Source organism: Pelophylax lessonae, assembly GCF_965119305.1.
Source record: "Pelophylax lessonae genome assembly, chromosome: 2".
In the NCBI taxonomy this organism is placed as follows: domain Eukaryota; kingdom Metazoa; phylum Chordata; class Amphibia; order Anura; family Ranidae; genus Pelophylax; species Pelophylax lessonae.
The window spans coordinates 202232563-202258249 of record NC_138769.1 but is presented as its reverse complement, the minus strand read 5'-3'; the positions used below and the strand labels follow the sequence as shown (position 1 = coordinate 202258249).

At 43.9% G+C, this 25687-nt stretch overlaps 1 protein-coding gene across 1 annotated transcript in view; it reads left to right on the top strand.

The window, feature by feature from the left end:
* The window catches only part of RPGR (retinitis pigmentosa GTPase regulator), a gene marked incomplete at its 3' end in the record, with an annotated part of 120403 nt that overhangs the window by 38761 nt on the left and 55955 nt on the right, over nucleotides 1-25687 (top strand). Inside the window, exons 4-5 of the mRNA XM_082245445.1 lie at nucleotides 4749-4811; nucleotides 9796-9954. Of these exons, the coding sequence (XP_082101571.1) occupies nucleotides 4749-4811; nucleotides 9796-9954 (222 nt within the window). The remainder of the gene's footprint in view (nucleotides 1-4748; nucleotides 4812-9795; nucleotides 9955-25687) is intronic.

Below are 25687 nucleotides of genomic sequence, written 5' to 3'. Positions count from 1 at the left end.
CGCTCCGATATTACATGCGATCACCACAGCCGCAATAATGTGAACCGGCACTTAGGACCGGTTCACATTAGTGCGATCACAGAGATCGCATGTAATATCGGAGCGCACTGCTCCTTCATTACATGCGATCTCTGTGCGGTGCGAATTCAGCCATACACTTTGTATGGCTAAATTCGCACGGCACCCGCAGCAAACACGCACAGGACCCTTTTTTTTCAGCCGCATCAGGATCGGATCGCACAGTGGTTCACACTTGTGCGATCCGATTCTGTGCTAACTGTAAGGTCCGGGTCACACTTATGTGATGCGGGAAGGCTGAGAATATGCAGCCTGTTCCTGCATCGCAAACGCACCCCTGGCAGTTCACACTGCCATATGCGATACACTGGGGGTGTCAATGAAATGTTAACGACACTCCCAGTCTGATCGCATATCGCAGTGCGATCTGACAGTTCGCACAGGATCGGATCGCACAAGTGTGAACCACTGTGCGATCCGATCCTGATGCGGCTGAAAAAAGGGTCCTGTGCATCTTTGCTGTGGGTGCAGTGCAAATTTAGCCATACAAAGTGTATGGCTGAATTTGCACCGCACAGCCGATTGCATGTAATGAAGGAGCAGTGCGCTCCGATATTACATGCGATCGCCACAGCCGCACATATGTGAACCGGCACTAAAGATCGCACTGCGATATGCGATCATCAAACTGGGGGTGTCGTTAAAATTTCATTGACACCCCCTGTGTATCACATATGGCAGTGTGAACTGCCAGGGGTGCGTTTGCGATGCGGGAACAGGCTGCGAATTCGCAGCCTTCCCGCATCGCATAAGTGTGAACCGGACCTTAGGCAGAATACAATAGGGAGCGAGCCGAGCACAAGACAAGAGAAGTAGAGATTTTTTAAAACAGCCACAATAAAACAATTATACTCCATCCCAAGGATAAATGTAATGTTACCCCTCCCTCACCTCACTGAATATAGCAATTTAAAATATACACATTTCACTCACGTTATGTGTGTTCACTGTTCAAAATGGCAACAGGTGGTCGGACAGGTCCTCTTTCTTCTCCTTCTTCTTCCTTCTCTATCTTCCTGGATCTGGCCGGGGGCGGGGACTGGACTGGTCCTTCTTGCACTGTGAATCTGCTGCTGCTCGCTCCTCTGATTCAAAATGTGATCCTTCCCGCTCTGGACTGCGCCCGCCCGGTCTCCTCCCCCCGCCCGCCCGCTCGCTCTTCTCCCCGGCTCCCCCCCGCTCTCCTCTCCGGCTCCCCCCGCCCGCCTGACGTCATTGGCAGGGCAGGGGGAACCTCCACAGCTCCACTGCAGTGAATGATGCAAAGACGCGCGGCACTGCCTGTCACAGTCTGTGTGTCAGTGTCACACACAAGACAGAGAGAGACATGATGATTGATTCGAGCCGGCGCCGCCGCCCGCCGAGGCCGAGCCGATCGTACTGTTTAAGCAGGCACAGCAGCAAGAGGGGCGCCGCGCCGCCCGGCCAGCAACAGTCATTGTGGACAGGACACACAGTGCAAGTGTACAAATAGAATGCTGGCGCCCCCCTGCTGAGTGGCGCCCTAGGCGACTGCCTGGGTCGCCTTACAGGTAGCGCCGGCCCTGAATTAGAGCGATATCCTGTGGTGTGCAGAGAGTAGATATTACTATCTAGTTTAAATAGGCCCCTTCGTAATTAAATACTGAATTTATACTTTGTGGTCGGTAATGGTTGCCATTTGCTATGACCATTATTTTCTGCAATAACAGCCAGTGAGAGCTGAAAATACCGAACAAATAACATAGTAACGCATACATTAGTGTGGTGGGCTTATGCTGCTAGAAAGGCCTGGTACATTTCTATGTCATAGCTAATGTCATTGTATTTTTATCTGTATTCAGTAAGGTGGTAAGAAGCTATTAGTCCTCCCAATTTTGTTCATAAAGTATCTTACCAGAAGACCTAAAATATAGTCAAAATGTTACCTGCTGCAGTTACTTATTCTAAATACTGTTTACTTCTTACTTTTCTATAGTGTTGCTGGAATAGGTTTATGTTACATTCGTAAATTTAAATTGTTTTTGTTTGGAAAGGGCGCCTTATCTTTACTTTCATATTGTACCTCTATATTCAAAAACATTGCCACATATTTAGCACTTTAGTGCTAGGAGTTGCTTATGAATAGGTTTCCCTGGCAATTAATGTGGCAGTTTAGCTTGCAGCTGTTATTTTATTTATACTGCTAGTGGTTTAAAATATTATTTTTAAAGGTATTATTAGTGATTAATCATAGAGAGGTTGCTTTTTGTTATCACCAATTTAAAAAAGTTTTCACGTAGTTCCTGTTGGTTGTTCTTCATTAGGGATCCTCAAACTACGGCCCTCCAGCTGTTGCGGAACTACACATCCCATGAGGCATTGTAAAACTCCGACATTCACAGACATGATGGGAATTGTAGTTCCTGAACAACTGGAGGGCCATAGTTTGAAGACCCCCTGTTCTCCATGCTATTTGTAAAGTACAACAGACATGTGAAAACACACAGTGGCCTTAACATCTAGTTAATGTGATAATATATAGGGACTGCAATATCACCTATTCATCCTAAATAGGACGGGATACCTCCTCAACTGGGGCAGACACTCTACGAAAAAAAAAAACCCCAAAGAAAGTGGCCCGGAAGGGGGCACTAAGGGGAAGGAGTTGTAAAGGAGGCCCTACCACTGTGTAAATTGCAAATCACAAATCTTCGATGAAAAAAGTTTAGACACGTGGTAATTTGATAAATACCCAGACATCTATAAAATCACACAGACAACATTAACACATACAGAGCATTCATACGGGCCCTCATTCATTCCAAAGTGCGTGTCACCGGTATACTGCCTTCAATCTTGAATAATAGATGAAAGAACTGTGGAAAATCTATCCATGACACAATGGGAGAAGTCCACATAACTGTAGAATCCACTCAGCAGGTGCATGACTCAATGTGATCTTGCACATTCGGCCCCTACACACCGGAGCTGGCTCTGGAGCCTCTTTATTTTCAAGCCTTTTTCATTTGTACCAGCATAGCTGTGATTTAGTTTTGGACTTTTACACCTGCTGAGTTGATTCCACAGTTGTGGGCTTCTCCCACTGTGTCATGGATAGATTTTCCACAGTTTTTTCATCTAGAATTCAAGATTGAAGGCAGGTTACTGGTGACACGTACTTTGGAATGAATGAGGGCCCGTATGAATGCTCTGTATGTGTGAATGTTGTCTGTGTGGTTTTATAAGTGTCTGGGTATTTATCCAATTACCATGTGTCTAAACCTTTTTTCTTTAAAGATTTGTGATTTGCAATTTACACCATGGTGGGTCCTCCTTTACAACTCCTTCCCCTTACCCCCTATTGGGCCACTTTCTTTGGGGTTTTTTTTTTCCGTAGAGTATTTGTAAAGTACCCTGTGGACTTCTTAGTACAAAATAAAAGAGAATGTAATGTTTGATCTGGACTTTTCTGCTTAACCAGTTCAGCTCTTTTGAGGTACGTAATATGTCCAAAGAGTAAACCATCCCGGCTCTCGGCTGGATAGTGAGAGTGATCCAGCAGCTGTGTAGCCACAGATCACTTTCATTGTGTAGGTCACACAGTTTCCCGCCTCTCACATGGTTGATTGCCTTTGCACGGAAAGGAAACCAGAAGCAACAAGGTTTTTTATTACAAATCTAAGTTAGTATTCACTGGCTGTTACAGCCAGGGAAGCATGTAACCAAGCAAATCTCTGCTTGGTTAGCTGCTGTGGAGGGTAGGGGAGACATGACCTCTGTAAATGTTCTTTTCTCCCCCCTAATCTGTCCTACCTCAGCACTGTCTGTGACATTTCTGTTGCTTTCTTCCCCCTTCAGCAATAGTAAATCTCAAAGCTATCAGTTGATCAGCCTCTAGTGACTCGGATTTTAGGCACAGTGCTGAGAATAGAGAACAACTGAGCATGTGCAGAGCAGAGTGAGACAGTGTATTACTGGATCTTAAAGGAGTTGTAAAATCAGGAAGGTTTTTATTTATCTTATTGCATTTTATGTATTAAGATAAAAAGCCTTCTGTGTGCAGCAGCCCCCCTAATACTTGAGCCCCCTTTCTGTCCAGCGATGTCCATGAGTCCCTAACCATCCTGGGACTCTCCCTCTTGATTGGCTGATATACAGCCGTGGCACCATTGGCTCTCACGGCTGTCAATCAAAGTCAGTGAGCCAATCAGGAGAGAGGGGGTGGGGCCAAACTGCAGCTCCGTGTCTGAATGGACACTCACAGCTGCAGCCCGGCTCGGGTGCCCCTCATAGCAAGGGGCTTGCTGTGGGGGCACTCGATAGGATGAAGGGGCCAGGAGCAGGAACAAGTGACCCGAGAAGAGAAGGATCCGGGCTGCTCTGTGCAAAACCAACTGCACAAAGTAGGTAAGTATAACATGTTTGATATTTAAAAAAAAAAAACTGTTTATAAGCACTTATTTTTAATGTTTTACATAGCTATAACTGCAAAGGGACCAGCCTGAAGTGATCTATCAGAACTTAATTTTCTGACTAAAGTTCCACTTCAAGTAATTTTATTGCCAAAAATGCTGATTTTTGCATGTGTGCAAAAATTTTAAAAATTGCTAGTGCGGAAGTGGTTAAAATATTTTACAATTCCAGCTCAGTATGTATGTTTTATAGTTTTAGTTGCTAATAAGGGTTAATGAATTCTGATTTGTTTGCAGCATTACGATCGGAAAAAGTTAAACTTACTGCTTGTGGGAGAAATCACACCTTGATCTGTACAGGTAATATTTATGTTCCAATGCTTTTTCTATGTGAAAATATTTGTGTAATGTAAAGCAATTTAAACTCCCAATGTACATGGTACAGCAGGCACATATCAGGAATATGAAATGTTGGGTTTACATATTCTTTTAAATCTGTACAGAAATTACATTCATTTTTTTTTTTTCCCCCCACAAATAGAGCTTTCTTTTGGTGGTATTAGATCATCACTGGGTTTTGTATTTTTTGCGCTATAAACAAAAAAAGACAATTTTGAAATATATAATATTTTTTTTTTCTTTCTTTTTCTTTTACTTTCTGCTATAAAGCATATCCAATAAAAAAAAAATGGAAAAAATCAACTTTCTTCATAAATTTAGGACAATATGTATTCTACTACCCTTTTTTGGTAAAAAGAAAAGAAAAAAAAATCCCAATAAGTGAATATTGATCGGTTTTGCGCAAAAGTTTTCATAGCATCTACAAACTATGAGATATATGCTGGAATTTTTATTTATTTATATTATACTAGTAATTGTGGCAAATAGCGATTTAAAGCAAGACTGCGATATTGGGTCGGACAATCTGACACTTAGTGGGAAATTATTATTAGACATTATTACAGTGATCAGTGCTAAAAATATGTACTGTCACTGTACTAATGACACTGGCTTGGAAAGACTATCAAAGGGTTAAATTTGTGCCTAACCAGTGCTTTTTGCGTACTACAGGTGCATTTCAAAAAGTTTGAATATCTTCAAAAAATTTATTTATTTCAATTCAAAAAGTGAAACTCATATTTTATATAGATGCATTACACACAGGGAGTGATATATTTCAAGCATTTCTTTATTTTATTTTGATGATTTGTGGCTTACAGCTAGTGAAAACCCACAATGCAGTATCTCAGAAAATTTGAATAATACTTAAAACCAATAAAAAAATGATTTTTAATACAGAAATTTTGGCTTACTGAAAAGTATGGTGTACTTGGTCAGGGCTCCTTTTTCATGAATCACTGCATTAATGCAGTGCGACATGGAGGCGAGCAGTCTGTGGCACTGCTGAGGTGGTATGGAAGCACAGGTTGCTTTGATGGGGGCCCCTTCAGCTCATCTGCATTGTTGGGTTTGGTGTCTCTCATCTTTCTCTTGACAATACCCCACATATTCTCTATAGGGTTTAGGTCAAGTGAGTTTGCTGGCCAACCAAGCACAGTGATACCATGATCATTAAACCAGGTATTGTTACATTTGGCAGTGTAGGCAGATGTCAAGTCCTGCTGGAAAAGGAAATCGGCCTCTCCATAAAGCTGATCAGCAGAGGGAAGCATGAAGTGCTCTAGAATTTCCTGGTAGAGGGCTGTGCTGACTTTGGAGTTGATAAAACACAGTGGACCAACACCAGCAGATAACATGGCTCCCCAAATCATCACTGACCGTGGAAACCTCAGACTGGACCTCATGCAACTTGGATTCTGTGCCTCTCCACTCTTCCTCCAGACTCTGGGACCTTGATTTCCAAGTGAAATGCAAAATTTACTTTAATCCGAAATGAGGACTTTGGATCACTGAGCAACAGTCCAGTCCTTTTTCTCTTTAGCCCAGGAAAGACACTTCTGACATTCTCTCTGGTTCAGGAGTGGCTTGACACAAGAAATGTGACAGTTGTAGCCGAATCTTGGTTTGTGTGTGGTGGCTTTTGAAGCACTGACACCAGCCGTAGTCCACTCCTTGTGAATTTCCCCCAAATTCTTGAATGGCCTTTGTTTCACAATTCTCTCTAAGCTGTGTTTATCCCTGTTGCTTGTGCACCTTTTTCTACCATGCTTTTTCCTTCCACTCAGCTTTCCATTAACCACTTGCCAGTGTTGGGGGTAACGAGTTACAAAGTAACTGATTACAGTAACTACCCCATTTTTTTGGTAACAAAGTAATGTAACTAGTTACAATACTAATATTGGTAACTACACTACTTTACTAGGCTATAGGAAGTAACTACACTACTTTTCTAGGCTATAGGAGGTAACTACACTACTTTACTAGGCTATAGGAGGTAACTACACTACTTTTCTAGGCTATAGGAGGTAACTACACTACTTTACTAGGCTATAGGAGGTAACTACACTACTTTTCTAGGCTATAGGAACGCGCTTTCCTGCGTTACCCAAGCCGTGCGATACAATCGTTATTTCGAAGAATAGAGAGGGATGAAGTTTATGACTTTTTGTTGCACTTTATGTTTTTTTATGTTTTTTCAGCTTTTGTTCTCATGTTTCCCAAAGCCTGTGTTTATACAATAAACTCTATGCAGAAAGAGTGTCATGTATCTTCTTCTACACGGTCAATTAAGAAAGAGGAAAGTAAAGTAATAAGTAGTGAAGTTACTTTTCAAATGCAGTAACTAGTAAAGTAATCTCATTACAATTTACAGAAGTAACTAATAACTAGTTACATTTTTTGAGTAACTACCCCAACACTGCCACTTGCCTACTGGGCACTTTTACCCCCTTCCTGCCCAGGCCAATTTTCAGCTTTCAGTGCTGTCACGATTTGAATGACAATTGCGCGGTCATGCTACACTATACCCATATGAAATTTTTATCATTTTTTTCACACAAATAGAGCTTTCTTTTGGTGGTATTTAATAACCTCTGGGTTTTTTATTTCTTACAAAAAAAAAGAAAAAAGACAGACAATTTTGAAAAAAAAAAAAGTTTTTCTTATTTTCTGAGTAAATTTTGAAAATAAATACATTTTTCTCCTTCACTGATGTGCGCTGATGAGGCGGCACTGATGGGCTGCACTGATGGGCACTGATGAGGTGGCACTTATGGGCACTGATGATGTGGCACTGCTGAGGAGGTACTAATATGCCGCACTGATGAGCACTGATAGCCGGCACTGATGAGCACTGATAGGTGGCACTGCTGGGCACTGAGAGGTGGCACTTCTGGGCACTGAGAGGTGGCACTGAGAGGCGACACTGACGGGCGGCACTGATGGGCACTGAGAGGCGGCACTGATGGGCACTGAGAGGCGGCACTGATGGGCACTGAGAGACGGCACTGATGGGCACTGAGAGACGGCACTGATGGACACTGATGAGGTGGCACTTATGGGCACCGATGAGGTGGCACTGGTGAGGAGGTACTAATATGCCGCACTGATGAGCACTGAAAGGTGGCACTGATGAGCACTGAGAGGTGGCACTGCTGGGCACTGAGAGGTGGCACTGAGAGGCGGCACTGACGGGCGGCACTGATGGGCACTGAGAGGCGGCACTGATGGGCACTGAGAGACAGCACTGATGGACACTGATGGGCGGCACTGATGGGCAGCACCATCAGTGCCCACACTCAGTGCCCATAGTGCTGCCAGTCAGTGCCCATCAGTGCCTAGATGAGCAGGCACTGATGGGCACTGACTGGCAGCACTATGGGCACTGATGGCAGGCACTGTGGGCAGTTATGGCCTTTTTTTTCCCCTCTTGTGTAATCAGGGCACTGGTGATCAGTGCCCTGATTACATTCCTCTGTGTCAGCTTACCGCTGATCGGCTCTCCTCTTCCTCACACTGCAGTCTCTGTGTGAGGAAGGAGAGCTGGCGATGAGAGATGATCTCATATGTTTACATATGAGATCATCTCTCATTGCATGGTCCGATCACATGGTAAATGGCCGCTGTGATTGGCCATTCACCACGATCTGTGATTGGCTGTTTCCAAGGGACACGGCCGACACAGATTTTCCCTGATGCGCGCTCGTGGGAGCGCGCGGGAGCCCGTTACCGGGAGGCCGTTTAAAGACGGCCTCCCGGAAATTACAGCCCGCGCTGTAGCCATCTTTCGGCTATAGCGCGGGCGGAAGGAGGTTAATATGCTTGGATACAGTCCTCTGAACAGCCAGCTTCTTTAGCAATGACTCTTTGTGACTTATCCTCCTTCTGGAGAGTTTCAGTGACTGTCTTCTAGACAACTGTCAAGTCAGCAGTCTTCCTCGTGATTTTGTACCCTTAGTTGATTAGAGTGTGACACCCTTAGTCTACATTATTGAACTTTTTCACAGTATTCTACTTTTCTGAGATACTGAATTTTTGGGCTGTAAGCCATAATCATTAAAAGAAAGAAATGATTGAAATGTATCACTCGGTGTGTATTAAATCTATACAAAATATGAGTTTCACTTTTTGAATTGAAATACTGAAAAAAAATTAACTTTGTGATGATATTCTAATTTTTTTGAGATGCACCTGTTTGTTTGCTGTTTTTACTAAGTTTTGTAAAAGATTAGCTGTAAAACTAAGTTATGTTGTCGGCAAGTAGATACACAATGTATTTTTTAGGGTGTTTTTTTTTTTTTTTTTTTTTGGGTGGGGGGTTCCCTTTAAATTTGTATTTGAGAATTTACACAGTATTTATTTTTTTTTTTTAGCATGAAGCCAGATACAGTAGTTAGAAATGCATGACATAAAACAGCATGTGACTTTAATATTTAGATTTGCTTGCATTATAATTGTGAATTATTTATTTCTGTTTTAAAAATAAATGATAACCACAATTTTAAGCAATGTTCACTTATTTTTTGTTGCTCAATGTGATGATATTGCTTCTGAGGTTAAATGCTAAGTGTATGATTTATTCGTGTTGGGAAATAATTGGCAGTCCTGCTGCTTTGCCAAGTGATTTGTGGGTTACGGTTCTGTCTTTGTTGTGTGACTTTTTGTTCACGGAGTTATTAAAGCAGGAGACTATATCAATATTGGCCAACAACTAATATCTATCAAGAAGAAATATCTTGGGTCTTTCTTCTATAGTAAATATCCGGTAGCAGCAAGCCGATGTTCTTGTTAGCCAAACAAATACATCACAACAGGTGACAAATCTGTCAGATAAGTCTAGAGGTTGCTATGCTATGTAATGAGAAGCATAAGGCTGTGTGGTTCACTGTCTGAGAGCTGTCTGCGGAAAATGAAAATGTACACCTGTGTGTTTTATCTTTTGTAGTACAAGGAAAGGTCTACTCCTCTGGATGGAACAGTGAAGGACAGCTGGGACTTGGTGACACGACTGAAAGGGCGAGCTTTCATGAAATCTCCTTCTTCAACTCTCAGTATAAAATCAAACAGCTGTCGGCTGGATCCAATACATCAGCTGCCTTAACTGGTAGGTGCCTCGTATTAACGCTTATTACCAACTGCCACATCTAGTGATCTGAAAGGTTCAGAAATATTTTTCTTGTCATTGCTTTACAGAGTAAAATGTATGTGTGAATGGAAAAGACAGATGTCATGGCAAGCTAGAAATTAGAAATGATATTCTCAGAATGCCTCCTTTTCCAGTGTAGCCAAGTAGCAGAAATGAAAGAACCCTTCTTAAAGTGCAACTTTACTTTAAAGGGAAGCCGAGAACTGGTTTTATGTCAATCTGTTTTAATTGTCATGAGAGAGGTCAGCAGTGGTAGTTTCTGAATCTATCTGAAAATGCTCTTCTGATGTCTCACTTGTGTAGGTTGGAGCTATTTTATTTTTTAATGGCTTAAAATCCCATGCAATCTTTCAATTTTTCACACATGGATTATAATCTGCATTTTTGCTAGAAAAATACTTAGAGCCCCCAAACTATATATATATATATATATATATATATATATATATATATATATATATATATATATATATATATATATATGTATGTGTTTATATTAAAAAAGAGGAACTGTAGAATAAAATGGGGGCAGCTGCAATTTTTTCTATGTCGCACCACATTTGGGCAACCGTTTAACAAATGCATATTTTTAAGAAAAAAAAAAATACACTAAAATAAACTTCAGTGCACGCAAACACAATATTATTATTATTATTATAATACAGGATTTATATAGCGCCAACAGTTTGCACAGCACTTTACAATATGAGGGAAGACAATACAGTTACAATACAATTCAATACAGGAGGAATTAGAGGGCCCTGCTTGTTAGAGCTTACAATCTAGAAATATAATACTAATTTTTTTTGGTGAAATATAATAGATTGTTTTGGTTTGTGCTGAATAAGAAGATACCAAACGTGTCAAGCCTGTAAATTGTGCTTGCCCGTGAAAGAGCAAAAAATATTAATTCTCACAGTGGTTACGTGGTTAGCACTTCCGCCTAGCAGCGATACCTGCCTGGAGTTAGCATGTTCTCCCTGTGCCTGCGTGGGTTTCCTCCCACACTCCAAAGACATTCTGGTAGGGTTATTGGCTCCTGTCTGAATTGGCCCTATTATGTGTATGAATGTCAGTTAAGGACCTTAGATTGTAAGCTCCTTGAGGGCAGGGACTGATGTGAAAGTGCAATATATATGTAAAGCGCTGCATAAATTAACGGCATTCTATAAGTACCTGTAATATATAAATACTCAAAATTGTCCATAGGTGACAATTTAAAGCGGAGCTCCAGTATTCTTTGCAATTTAAACAACAAAAGCAAACACCCTCATTTTTCTCTTTACTTGTACAATGTACAACAACATTAGGATACTCCTTACTAATGTAATCATTCTTTTTGCTTATAACTCTGTCTCACAGAGTTACTCACAGAATCCCGGCAGGCTGTGGCCATTTAATGATGTGGGCATCTGAAGCCCTCTCCTATTAGATTCTGGGATTCCCTGCAGCTGGCTACCTATCCTGCTCCTCCTGATCTTGCGCCTTCGCAGAAATGACGCTGTGCTGCTCACTGTGTTTACAGGTTGCCATAGCAATGGCAGCGGAAGTTCCCTCCCCATTGTTGTGGCAGCCTGTCAATCAACACAGAAACCAGAAGGAAGGCAAACACTGAAATCTCAAAATACCGCAAGATTTTGCTATTAGGCTTCCCGAGGACTCCTGGGGTAGATGACGTTGGTATCCCAAGAGTGGCCTTATGACGAAATCCCCTAAGCGGCCGGGACTGGAAGTGCCACCTGTACATGGCTATAAAAGCTATTTAGAGGGAAAAAAAAAAGAATATCCATTTATAACTTTACTGTGGATGGGCTTTCTGATCCAAGCAACTCGTAAAAATGGGTGGAACTCAATTTTTAAAAACATTTATAGGTTATCAACTTGGAGTCAGTTGACTGTGAATTATCGTCCTTGGGTTATTTCTTTCACGATGGTGGTAGCAGATTGGGCGCCCAATGCTCGCAGTTTTTCTAAATTATGTTAATTTATGTTATTATAATTTGAATTTTATTAACAGGTCTTCTTTATGGAGACAACAGTACAAACAAATGGCAACCACTCCAATCTATAACTGGCCTTTGCAGCAAAGTTGAACTTCACCCTAAAGGGGAAATTCCACTTTATGCCCTCCTCTCCTATTTTTGACACTTTTTGTGGGGGGGGGGGGGGGGGTACCTGGTTTTGACAGTTACCTGCTCCCACTTTTGGTCAGGACCATTCAAAAACTAGAGCATGGCTCATGCAATCACAGCTGGCTTCCCACAATGAACATGCAGGTGCTGGGGACCCAAATACCAGCAAAAAAACAGTTTGGGTGAGAATGGTGCAGGACCCCTGGACAGGTGAGTGTCCTTTTATTAAAAATCGGCAGCTACAGTATTTGTAGCTTTTGATTTTCAATTTTTGTCAAACAGGGCGAAGAAATGCTTTTATGTTAGAAAAGTATAACCTAAGAGTCATGCGTAATTTAACTTCTCCACTTGCTGACCAGTCATGTACCTGGTACATCATCGGTCTTCAAGTGGCGGTCGACTCTCTTGTAATAGCAATCGGAACGGCTAACTAGCTACTCGATTGGTATAACAAGCAGTGGGAGAGGACAGCAGGTGAGGAAATTTCCCCCTGCCGCCTTCTACGGCTTGTTAGAGCTCTCCCATCCCACCGAGAGGCCCAAGCTACTAGACGGCGCATCTGCTGGCTAGTTGGTCACCCAAACAAAGCCAGATATGGCTTTTAATAGGTCTCCACTCTGGTAACCTGGAAGCGTTGACGTGACCTCACTTCCGGTTTACCTGGATGTCATTGACGCCATTTTAAAAAATCAAGGGCATTTAAAAACTTGGTGCTTTGAATGATTTTAAGTAACGAAGACTGATTTGGGGTCTTACTGACCCCAGAACCCTCCATAAAGAGTACCTGTCACATGCCTCTTTCTCCCAAGAATGTTTACACAAAATGGAAAGCAACAGTGTGTAAAAAAGAAAAAAATTATAATAAAACAAAGAATTAGAAAAAAAAAAATGTTTAAGTGTCCCTGTGCCGCATGCACATAAATAGCAATCGTCCCACACATGAGGTATCATCGCGAACTTCACATCATGGGCAGTAATCCTAGCACCAGACCACCTCTGTAAATCTAGAGGGATAGCCTATAAAGGCTTTTATAGCCTAACCTATAAAAGCAAAATTTACGTATTTTGTCGCCATTGCATGAGCATGCGCAATTTTAAAGCATGACATGTTTGGTATCTATTTACACGGTGCAACGTCATCTTTTATATTTTAGAAAAACATTGGCTTATGTATTGTTTTTTTGCATTAAAATTCAAAAAAGTGTATTTTTTCACAAAAAAATTATGTTTGAAAAATCGCTGCGCAAATACTATGGCCTAAAAATTTGCAAAACCCACCAATTCATTTTCTTTTTCTAGGGCCTCTGTTTTAAAAAATATATAATGTTTGGGGGGTTCTAAATAATTTTTTAAGCAAAAAAAAAACTGATTGTAAGGCTTCTTTCACACGGCCGCTCCGCTGCTTTAGTCCGCTGCGGGACTTTTTTTTTTTTTCACGGAGCGGATGACATTTGTGTCATCCGCTCCGTGTGCCCGCATATCATCCCATCCGTTTGCGGATGATATGCGGACATAATGAAAGTAAATGGCATTGCGGATGTCAGCGGATGACACCGCTGACATCCGATTTTCCTTCCTTTCCGTTTTTTACACGGATGAAAAAATAGGGTTCTGTTCCGTTCCAAAAAACGGAACAGAACTGAAAGGAGGAAAATCGGATGTCAGCGGATGGTATTCCACTGACATCCTCAGTGCCATTCACTTACATTATGTCCGCAAATCATCCACAAAAAAATAGGATGATTTGTGGACACACGGAGCGGCCGTGTGAAAGGACCCTTACATGTATATAGAGCCAAAAAGAGTAGAATTGTGTTGATGTCCCAATATTTATGGACCTGACTGTATGACGACAATAATCACAATCCCTGTTTCCTTTTTAGCCCATGCTAACATTTTATATTTGTCTGGGCAGATGCTTTGATCTGCTTGCTTTTATAGCATGTTAAGAAGGTGCCCTAGTATCAAGTGTTGCATAATAAAACCTGCACAGTCAACCCATATCTAATATTTTTTTAGTAGACGCTTGTGAATACAGGTTCCTCTATTTCCATGGGACTTCATTGGTGAGATCTCTATGTTTGAGTTCCTGGGTGTGCATATTGGAACAGGAGGAGCTGGAACATACATAATACATACATACATACATACATACATACATACACTATATTGTCAAAAGTATTGGGATGCCTGCCTTTACACGCACATGAAATTTAATGGCATCCCAGTCTTAGGCTGGCCATACATGTTCAATTTTCTTGTACAATTTTCTTTTAGATTTACCAAAAACCATATAATGTCAGGTCAAAACTAAACAACACTTTCAATTGTATCCAATTAGGCAGGCCTTTGTACTACATAGTTGAAGGTAAAATTAAAGAAAATTGAAAGAAAATTGTATCATGTATGGCCAGCATTAGTCCGTAGGGTTCAATATTGAGTTGGCCCACCCTTTGCAGCTATAACAGCTTCAACTCTTTTGGGAAGGCTGTCCAAAAGGTTTAGGAGTGTGTCTATGGGACTGTTTGACCATTCTTCCAGAAGTGCATTTATGAGGTTAGGCACTGATGTGTACAAGAAGGCGAGGCTCACAGTCTGCGCTCTAATTCATCCCAAAGGTGTTCTATCGGGTTGAGGTCAGGACTCTGTGCAGGCCAGTCAAGTTCCTCCACCCCATACTCACTCATCCTTGTCCTTATGGATCTTGCTTTGTGTACTGGTTCAAATCTTTTGGTGCTGGGGGGATTTTGGTGTGGAGTTGTTTTTCAGGGGTTGGGCTTGGCCCCTTAGTTCCAGTGAAGGGAACTCCTTAAGGCGTCAGCATACAAAGATATTTTGGACAAATTCATGCTACCAACTTTGTGGGAACAGTTTGGGAATGGCCCTTTCCTGTTCTAACATGACTGCACACCAGTGCACAAAGCAAGATCCATAAAGACAAAAATGAGTGAGTTTGGAGTGGAGGAATTTGACTGGCTTGCACCTGACCTCAACCCGATATAAGACTTTTGGGATGAATTAGAACGAAAACTGCGAACCAGGCCTACGCGTCCAACATTAGTGCCTGACCTCACAAATGTGCTTCTGGAAGAATGGTCAAACGTTCCCATAGACATACTCCAAAACCTTGTGGACAGCCTTCCTAGAAGAGTTGAGACTGTTCTAGTGGCAAAGGGTGGGCCAACTCAATATTGAACCCTACGGACTAAGACTGGGATGCCATTAAAGTTCATGTGCGTATAAAGGCAGGTGTCCCAATACTTTTGACAATATAGTGTAGGTGGACAGGAACACCAAAAACTCCCAAGATAGAAACACAATCAAAAACTATGAAAGAAAGATCTGTCTGTTGCAATATCCAGGACATAAAATAAACCATGGGCCTGATTCAGTCCTCCGGACTTTAACTTTAACTAAAAACGCTTTTTTGGATGGGCTTTCCCTTTAAGTTTTACTAAGTACTGCACTGCTAGTAGCTTAGAGTCTGTAAGAATCCATATTTTTGTATTTCAATTGTCAACCGACAAAACCCAAAGGGATTTTTTTCTGGTATATAGAAGTATTTGATTATGGGTTGTACAAAATACTATATGTTGTAGATAGTAGATTATATGTATTTTCAACACCAAAATGGTGACTTTTTCAAGTCTGTTCTTTTAAGATTTACTCAATACTCTACCTAAGAAAAATTGCAAATAATGCTTTACCAAGTTGTGTTATTATGATTATTCAGTTATATGATTATTTTAAAGCGTATCTAAGAGGAATCCACTGATAAAGAGCACTAGCATAACAACGCAATGAATAAAATAAGGATTCCTCTATCATCCATTGACGGACGCAGTCTCTGATCTATATCAGTAGGGTTATGCTGCCCTCTAGAGGAGTAGGACACTAGGCAGAAAAAAAGTTCTGACTACGCCTATGGGCAGTCCCAGGGGGTATACCCTCTCTCTTCCTGCATAGGATGTCAGTTTTAATCTGCCTTGTCAGGAGTAAGGACCTAGTTCCTTGCTGGGATCTCTAGTCCTGGCAAAGTTTTTTTTTTTTTTTTTCTAGATACTTTTTTTTTTTTTAATTATCTTTTCTCCGGATTTTTTCCTGTGATATCTACAAGCAACTATGCCGGATCTGGACGACGGGCTGGATGTATAGATCCAGTGGTCACCCCATCTGGCCAATGAGCGTGCGCAGGCCTTAGGTCCACGCTGGGTTGGCCGCGACATAGTCCCACTGGACGGGGACTGGCCCCACGAGTTAAACGTCTTGCCAGGTCGCACATGACCGGGTCTAGGCCCAAGTCGCAGAGTTCCTCTTTGGCCGACAGCCCCCCACTTCGGCAGAGAAGGGTTCTGTCAGGACATGGCGCCTGCCTGTTTCGGTATGGGGAGTAAATGTTCCCCCCTCTTCCCCTGGCGGATTTTGGGGTGGATGCGGGCCCCTCCCTAGGATGGTTGGACCCTCACATTCCCGGGTTCCCCTCTGTCCTGTCACGCACCCCCCTTCTACCTGTCCCCCCTCACTGCTGGGGGTTATTGGGCCTATTCCCGGGCTGGGACCACGCTTCAGGCCAGATGTGGGGGCAGGGGGTGCGGCGCCGGATGAACGATTATGTGGGGGGGTCTTTGCCTTTTACTTCAGGGCCCACCTTCCAATCAATCCAATGTTGCCTCATTTGCTAAAGAGATCGGCGGCCATCTTTGTACACCCAGCACGGCAATTTTGCAGCGGCTTTCTCTAATAAGAATCAGAATGGGAGTTCCTGGAGGCGTTTTTTGTGGATGGAGCCCCTTCCCATACCCTGGGCTGTTCTTCAGATCCTCCCCTTTTGGATCATGATTACTGCTGATACGCGCTGTGCAGACGTTCTGGGCCTCCTAGTGCATCTTTGGTACAGGGTAGAGTCTGGGGGTCTCTCTCTCTCTGCTGGGGGTCTCCAGTGCGCTTTGTCTGACCTCTGGGGGCACTGTAGCGCAAGATTGACCCAAGATGTTTCCCCACCTGACCCCCTCAGGGAGGCCACAGGGCCTTCCAGACCCCGACTGTCCATGTATGCAATTTCAGCAGTCGTGGAATCGTTTGTGTACCAGGTGGTGATGACCTTTAAAGGGTGAGGTGCTAAGAAACGCCCTCCGCTTCATCTGATGTCTCAGGTTCTGAGTCTGAATCAGCCATCGCAGGCACGGGTCTAATTGCCTGTCTCCTCTGACAGTGAGGATGACATTTCTACCTCCACCCCCACGCAAGAAAAGGCACTGGTGGACACACTGGTTGTATCTGTGCATGAGACCTCTAAAATGGAGGACGCAGCTGCGACTACGACTGAGGCTCAGGTTACACTTGGCATTAGTGGCAAAGGTTGCTTCCTTTCCCGCATACTTTGACAACACGGTCAAAAAAGAATGGGACCGCCGAAAGCGTTCCCCTGGGGTGCCTAAGCGGATTGCTAGACGCTACCCCTTTGAGGAGTCCCTTATCAAAAAGTGGACTGTGCCACCTACGGTGGACCCTCCAGTCTCAAGAATGAATGAAGCTACCATGATCCCAGTGGAGGATTCCCCGTCCCTTAACGATCCGGCGGATAGAAAGGCGGAGTCTGTGGCCTGCAATATCTACTCCCTGGCAGGGTCTGCGCTGAGACCGGTGTTTACCGTTGCCCTTGTTTCGCAAACTTTGACTGAATGGGCGAAGTTGTTACGCCATGACCTGCAGAGCTGTTGGACCAGCTGGTGCAGGGGCTGAAATTTTGTTTTGTGATGCAGCGCTGGATACTGCTCCCATATAGGTCGACTGTCGGTGTCAGCAGTGGTCCTCCGGCGTATACTTTGGCTAAGATGTTGATCTGCGGATCAGACCTCAAAGAAGGCCTTGCTGATCTACCTATTCAAGGAGATTGCCCGTTTTGGGGCAACCCCGGATGACATTATCAAAGCTCTCACAGGGGGTAAAAGTACCTTTCTCCCACTGGCTAACAAGAGTAAGGACCCTCGTCGCAGACGGGGTCCCTCCTTTTCAGCACACAAGAAGTTTTTTCGTCCCTCACAGTCAGACAATAGGGCAAAGTCCTTCAAGGCTCCTTCAGGTGGTCCAAAGAGACCCTGGTCTGGCAAACACAATTCGAGTTTCTCTACACCTAAGGACAAGGCCCCTTCGGCCTGAAAATGTGCCCTCACCCGTATCTGTGGTGGGGGGACGTCTTGCCGGTTCCTGGACCTGTGGCTATCCCGGATAGTACAACAGGGAGTAATAGTTCCAGTTATGTGTGCGGGCCATTTTCAGGGCTTTTATTCAAACCTTTTTATGGTCCCCAGGTAGGAAGGCAAGGTGCGTCCAATCCTGGAACTGAAGGCACTGAATTGCTTTGTGCGAGTTCAATAATTCAAGATGGAATCTGGTCGCACAGTGGTGGCTTCCCTACATCAGGGGGTTTTCCTAGCCTCCACAGACATCAAAAATGCCTACCTTTACATCCAAATATGTGCAGGACACCAACGGGTTCTGTGCTATGCCGTGGGAGAGGATCATTATCAATTTGTGGCATTACCGTTTGGTCTCGCCTCTGCTCCTCGGGTCTTCACAAAGGTGTTGGTTCCCGTCCTGGCGTTGTTACGCCAGCGGGGAATATTGGTCCTGGGTTGACTGGACGATCTGCTTCTCCGTGTGAAGTCCCCCACGGTGCTGGTGAAAAATTTGGAGATCACCATGAGAACTCTGGAGGAGTTCAGGTGGATTCTGAACCTTCAGAGGTCTTCCCTGGTCCCTTCCATGAGACTGGACTATCTGGGCCTGACATTGGGCTTGTCCTCAGCCAGGGTGTTTCTTCCTCCAGAGAGAAAAAACTCAAAAACTCCAGACTGCGATTCAGCTGTTGCTGTCCAGCAAATGGTTGTCTCTGCGGACTTGTAGGAGATATCTGGGACTGATGGTGTTGTCCTTCGAGGCGGTCCCCTTCGCTCTATTCACAGAGGATCCTCCGAAGGAAATCCTTCTCAAATGGAACAAGAATCCCCATTCCCTGGACAAGCAGATCCAGCTGAGCCAGGTGACCAGGGAGTCCCTGATCTGGTGGCTTTGGTCCCCGATGCTCAGGCAAGCGAAATCCTTTCTCCCTTTTATAGTGGACAAGGTCCCCACGGATGCAAGTCTGTCTGGGTGGGGAGGGGTTCTCGACAGGCTGTCTGCTCAAGGAGTCTGGTCCCTAGAGGATCCCAGGTTACCGATCAATGTTCTGGAGCTGAGAGCTATCCGGCTTTGCCTAGTCCACTGGACCAAGTACCTGCAGGGTTGTCCAGTGCGCATTTAATAGGACAATGCCACAGCCGTGGCTTATGCCAATCACCAAGGGGGCATCAAAAGTGTCCTTGCGGCCCTGGAAGTGGCAGACATCCTTCGGTGGTCGGAATGCTTTGTTCCAGCTCTCTCCGCTGTTCACATTCCAGGAGTGGAAAATTGGCAGGCGGATTACATCAGTCGACAGGCCTTGGATGCAGGGGAATGGTCCCTCCATCCGGAGGTGTTCCAGTAGTTGTGCCTTTGTTGGGGCACTCAATATGTAGATCTGTTGGTGTCTCGGATTGCAGAGGTTTGTGGCCCACTCCTGGGACCCTCTGGCAGATCCTGCGGATGCGCTGGTGGCCCTGTGGGGTCAGTATTAGCTGATGTATGTCTTTCCTCCTCTCAAGTTGCTGCCAAGACTTCTTCGCAGCATCGTGGCGGAAGTGACTCCGGTCATTCTTGTGACTCCGGACTGGCCTCGCCGACCTTGGTACGCTGACCTGGTCAGGTTAGTTGCAGACGCTCCTTGGAGACTTCCTCTCAGGGAGGATTTACTGTCTCAGAAGCCAATCTTCCATCCTGCTTAACGGTCGCTGGCTTTGACGGCTTGGCTGTTGAAAGCCAGGTGCTAAAGGACAGGGGATTGTCTGTTTCAGTGATTCCCTCTCTGCTTAGAGCAAGGAAAGCAACTTCTAGGATGATCTATCATTGTACACGGATGTCGTACATTGCGTGGTGTGAGTCTCTTGGGCTACCCCTCGTTCTTCCTTGGTGGCTCAGGTCTTGGCTCTCCTTCAACGAGGTGTTGATCGAAAGTTAGCCTTGAACACTATCAAGGGCCAGGTCTTGGCCTTGGCAATTGTTTGTTCCAAAGGCCATTAGCCGTCCATTCCCTGGTGCGTAACTTCTTTCAGGGGGTGCGACACTTGGTACCTCCGGTGCCTCCTCCGTTGCCACCTTGGGATCTTAACTTGGTGCTGTTGGTTCTTTAGGAACCTCCTTTGGAAGGTATTCGGGAGATTCCTCTGCTTACCTTATCCCAGAAGGTGGTCTTCTTGGTGGCTATTACTTCTGCGGACAGGGTGTTGGAACTGGCGGCGTTGTCCTGTAGTCCTCCCTATCTGGTGGTTCACAGGGATAATGTAGTACTTGGGATCCGTCCTTCCTTCCTAAGGTGGTTTCCAGTTTTCACTTGAAAGAGGACATCGTGTTACCCTCTGTGTCCTACGCCGAAACATCCTAAGGAATTTGCACTGCATACTCTGGATGTGGTTCGGGCAATCAGGGTATACTTAGCGACTAGTGAGTCTTTTCGGAAGTCAGATTTGCTCTTTGTACTCACGGATGGCCCTAAGAAAGTGCTGCCTGCGTCTGCTGCGACTATTTCCATATGGATCAGACAGACAGTGGTGCATTGCTCTTCATTTAAGGGTCAGGTTCCACCTTTCCCTGTTAAGCCGCATTCTACTCGGGCGCTTAGTGCTTCCTGGGCTTTTCGCAATCAGGCATTGGTGCTTCAGGTTTGGAAGGTAGCTACCTGGTCGTCTATTCACACCTTCACAAAATTTTATAAGGTGGATGTGCTGGCATCTGCAGATTCCTTTTTTGGCCACAAAGTTTTGCAGGCTGCTGTTTAAGGGAATTCTTAGTCTCTCTTGAGGGTTTTTAATGTTTTCTTCTGGTGGGTCTCATCTGTTGTTCTGATGAGTCTTATGTTGCCTGGTTGGCTATGTTTAGCCTTTGTGCCTTTTTTTTTTTCTGCTGTTCCCATCCCTCATTTTATGGCACTGCTTTGTGCCATTCCTACTGATATGGATCAGAGACTGCGTCCTTCAATGAACGATAGAGAAAACTTGATTTTTGCCTTACCATAAAATCCTTTTCTTTTAAGTTCATTGATGGACGCAGTACCCACCTCGCTATTTTGAATTGGGTTGTTATTATTTCTCTGTCACTGCTTTGATACAAAACTGACATCCTATGCAGGAAGAGAGGGGGTATACCCCCTGGACTGCCCATAGGTGTAGCCAGAACTTTTTTCTGCCTAGTGTCCTACTCCTGTAGGGGGCAGCATAACCCTACTAATATGGATCAGAGACTGCTTCTGTCAATGAACTTAAGTGAAAGGGATTTTCGGTAAGTCAAAAATCGAGTTATTTCAGTATTCATAAAATGTGTTTGTTATTTAACCACTTAAAGACCGGAAGGTTTTACCCCCCCCCCCCCCTAATAACCAGGCCATTTTTTGCTTTACAGAACTGCGTTAAAATAACAACACTGAGTCTGGGGCATTTGCTGTGTTTAAGGCTGATATTAAGAGCCCATTCACACTAGCACGACTTGTGAGGCGACTTGTGTAGCCCCAGGTCGCTTGACATAACAAAAGCAATGTTAATCAATCAGTGCCGTCTTAATTGGCACTACTGAAGTCGCTCCGACTTCAGAAAAGGGTCCTGTACTACTTTGAGGTGACCTGTGATCCGACTGTCCCATATACTTCAATGGGAGTCGCCTCCTTATCTTAATTGACACAACTTGTTATCAGACTTTCCAGGAAGAAGAAAGAGATTAGCCAGGCATTCCCCACAGACAAAGTCGCCTGTCTCTTCAAAGAAGTGCACAAGTCTCTTCCAAGTCTCTTCCAAGTCTCTTCCAAGTCTCTTCCAAGTCTCTTCCAAGTCTCTTCCAAGTCTCTTCCAAGTCTCTTCCAAGTCTCTTTCAAGTCTCTTTCAAGTCTCTTTCAAGTCTCTTCCAAGTCTCTTTCAAGTCTCTTTCAAGTCTCTTCCAAGTCTCTTTCAAGTCTCTTTCAAGTCTCTTTCAAGTCTCTTTCAAGTCTCTTTCAAGTCTCTTTCAAGTCTCTTTCAAGTCTCTTTCAAGTCTCTTTCAAGTCTCTTTCAAGTCTCTAAACAAGTCTCTTTCAAGTCTCTTCAAGTCACGGGGCGACTTTCTGGTCGTGGTAGTGTGAACCGGCTCTTAAAGTCTGTGAAAAGAGACCCGCTGATGCCTGTTTTGACAGAAATCCAGTACTGTAAAAACCAGTATTGCATGTATTACTGTAGATTACGGTTTTACTTTAAGCTCTGGTTCACACCAGTGTGACGACTTTGAAATTAGGATACTTCAGTGCGTTTTTAAAGCCACAGATCAGTGCGATTTGGACCTCCGATTACATTGCGGCTTGCGACTTTATTTAACAGAAGTCAATGCAATTTGCAGTTAAATTGCAAAAAAAGTAGTGCAGGAACCTTTTTCAAAGTCACAATGATTTGAATGGTTCTATTGCCAGCAATGGCGTGCAACTTGTCATGTGATTTTGAAATGTTAAAACGCACCGGTGCAAACCAGGGCTAACTGTCTATTTGTATCTGACAGTGCCACAATTCCAAATCTGTAAAACTGTTAAAATAAATAAAAATCCTATGAATTTAGAAACTTTATCCAGAACTTTATTAGTTTTAGGCCTCATGCACACTGGACGTTTTCTAAACTCTCCTCGAAGCCTCCTGGCAGCAGCGTTTTGGCAATAAAAATGCTTGTAAGAGTGTGTAACCTGTCAAGCGTTATTCAGGTGTTCATTTTATTGGCTAAAATCCTTTATTCTGGCCATTTAAATAAATGTACGCTCAAGTGCTAAACGCAGCTGACATTAACCCATGTTTAGAGGTGTTTTCCAGAGTTTTTTTTCTGTGCAAACTCTGCTGCTCCCGGATGCACTGGCAGTGGTTTTTTTCCTGCCTCTAAGCACTCCTTCAACTAAACGCTGCTAAAAGCCTCCTGTGTGCATGGCCACATAGGCTAACATGCAGGGGAGTTAAAAAAAAAAACAAGACGCCAAACCCCCCCAAGGAGGAGCTGTAAAAACATCCTGTGTGCATGGGGCCCTAGTGTTTAGAGTGAAAGAGCACTATATCCTTTATAAAAAAAATTAAATAAAACATTTTTTTAAGAGGCACTGCTACTTTGCACATTCAGCAAGTTATACTTACTAGTCATTGCTCCCTAGCCACCTCTCTGCTCTTTTGGAGCCCTCGCTCCTTTGCGTTAATGGAGAAATGTTTTCCAAGTATGGGGATGCATGTTACCTCTACCCATTAAAGTGTGCTGTCTTGAGCGACCAGTTACCAGACATGTGCACTGTCACGATTTGAACAGGAATGCGATGCGATTCCTGTCCAAATCACATGCGGTTCCTCGCACCAGCGGGAACCTAGACAAAACCGCATCATGGCTGTCACTGTGAACCGGCTGCATTGAGAAGTTCAAAATGCATTCAATTTGCAGTATACAGCGGGTAAAATAAGTATTGAACGCATCACCTTTCTTCTAGGTAAATATATTTCTAAAGGGGCTATTGACATTAAATTTTCACCACATGTCGGTAATAATCCATGCATACAAACAAACCAAAACAAATAAGTTCAGAAATTCAGGTAATTGTAAACGATCACCTTGTAAAACAACCCATTCGATTTAAAATAGAAATGAAAGGCAAAACATTTGTGTATAGATATAAAAAAAATTATCAATACCTCCTTTTTTTCCTTTTTTATAAGTGATCACATCCCCTCTGTTCTCCGCTGCATAAGAGCTGGGGGGAGGAGAACCAGCAGCACACCGAGCTTCCCAGTGAATGGCTGTGCAGCATGGGTGTCTCAGGACAAATCTGGTCATTGGAGGAGAGCACACTGAGTTCCCAGTATAGCTAGATAGCTAGAGAACTGGCCACAATGTGCTCTCCTGCTTAGTGTGATTACCGTATATACTCGAGTATAAGCCGACCCGAGTATAAGCTGAGGCCCATACTTTTACCACAAAAAGATGGGAAAAATCATTGACTCGAGTATAAGCCTAGGGTGAGAATGCAGGGCGGCGGGCATGGTACAGGAGAATGCAGGGTGACTGGCATGGTGCAGGAGAATGCAGGGTACCGGCATGGTACAGGAGAATGCAGGGTACCGGCATGGTACAGGAGAATGCAGGGTACTGGCATGGTACAGGAGAATGCAGGGTACTGGCATGGTACAAGAGGATCCGGGGTTGTGGGCATACTATAGGAGATGCAGTGCTGTGGGCATGGTACAGGTGGACCATGCCCTCAGCACTGCATCCCTTGTAGTGTGCCCGCAGCCCTGCATGATGGCAGGTAGTGAAGCTGTTTCACTTACCTGTTCCAGAGGCGCCTTCATTTTAAAAATGGCGCCGCCCGGCACCGACACGTCATTGCGCATGCGCCGCCGCTGCTCGTATACTTTCAGCTATTCCCGGCCTCTCCCGAGGGGCGCGTGCGCGGTGACATGTATGCGACGGGCGGCGCCATTTTTAAAGCTTAAGCCCGTCGGAGCGGCCAGGGACTTTTTTTTCCTTAACTCGAGTATAAGCTGAGGGGGACGTTTTCAGCACAAAAAAATGTGCTGAAAAACTCGGCTTATACTCGAGTATATACGGTAGCTTGTAGTTGAAAAGCAAGGGGTCTAGCAGGAGCTCCAGGAATTTCACATAAGGGAAGCAATGCAAAAAGAGCTAGATACTTTCTCAAATAAGTACACGTATCAGGAATATGGAGTGTTGGTGTAAGAAACACCTTAAGTTACTGTACAGTATGTGTAATAAAATGGAATGATACAGGAAAAAAGTATGTACCAGTGCACAAAGCAAGGTCCATAAAGACATGGGTGAGCGAGTTTGGGGTGGAGGAACTTTACAGACCTGTGCACAGAGTCCTGACTTCAACCCAATAGAACACCTTTGGGATGAATTAGAGCGGAGACTGTGAAACATGCCTTCTAATCCAATGCTTCTGAATGAAGAATGGTCAAACATTCCCATAGACAGACTTCTAAACCTTGTGGACAGCCTTCCCAGAAGAGTTGAGGCTGTTTCAGCTGCAAAGGGTGGGCCAACTCAATATTGAACCTTACGGACTAAGACTGGGATGCCATTAGAGTTCATGTGCGTGTAAAGGCAGATGTCCTAATACTTTTGACAGTATAGTGTATACGTACCTAGAAAAATGGTGACGTGTTCAATACTTACAGGTGCATCTGAAAAAATTTAAATATCATCAAAAAGTGAAACCCATATATTTTATATAGATGTATTACACACAGAATATGGCTTACAGCTAGTGAATTGAATTACTAAAATAAATTGACATTTTGATGATATTCTAAATTTATAAGATGCACCTGTATTTTACCCGCTGTATGTGAATAGAGCCTTAGGCTTCATTTACACTTGGCCGTCAATTACCACTGCCGTGAAAAAATGCAAAATCCCCAGCAGTT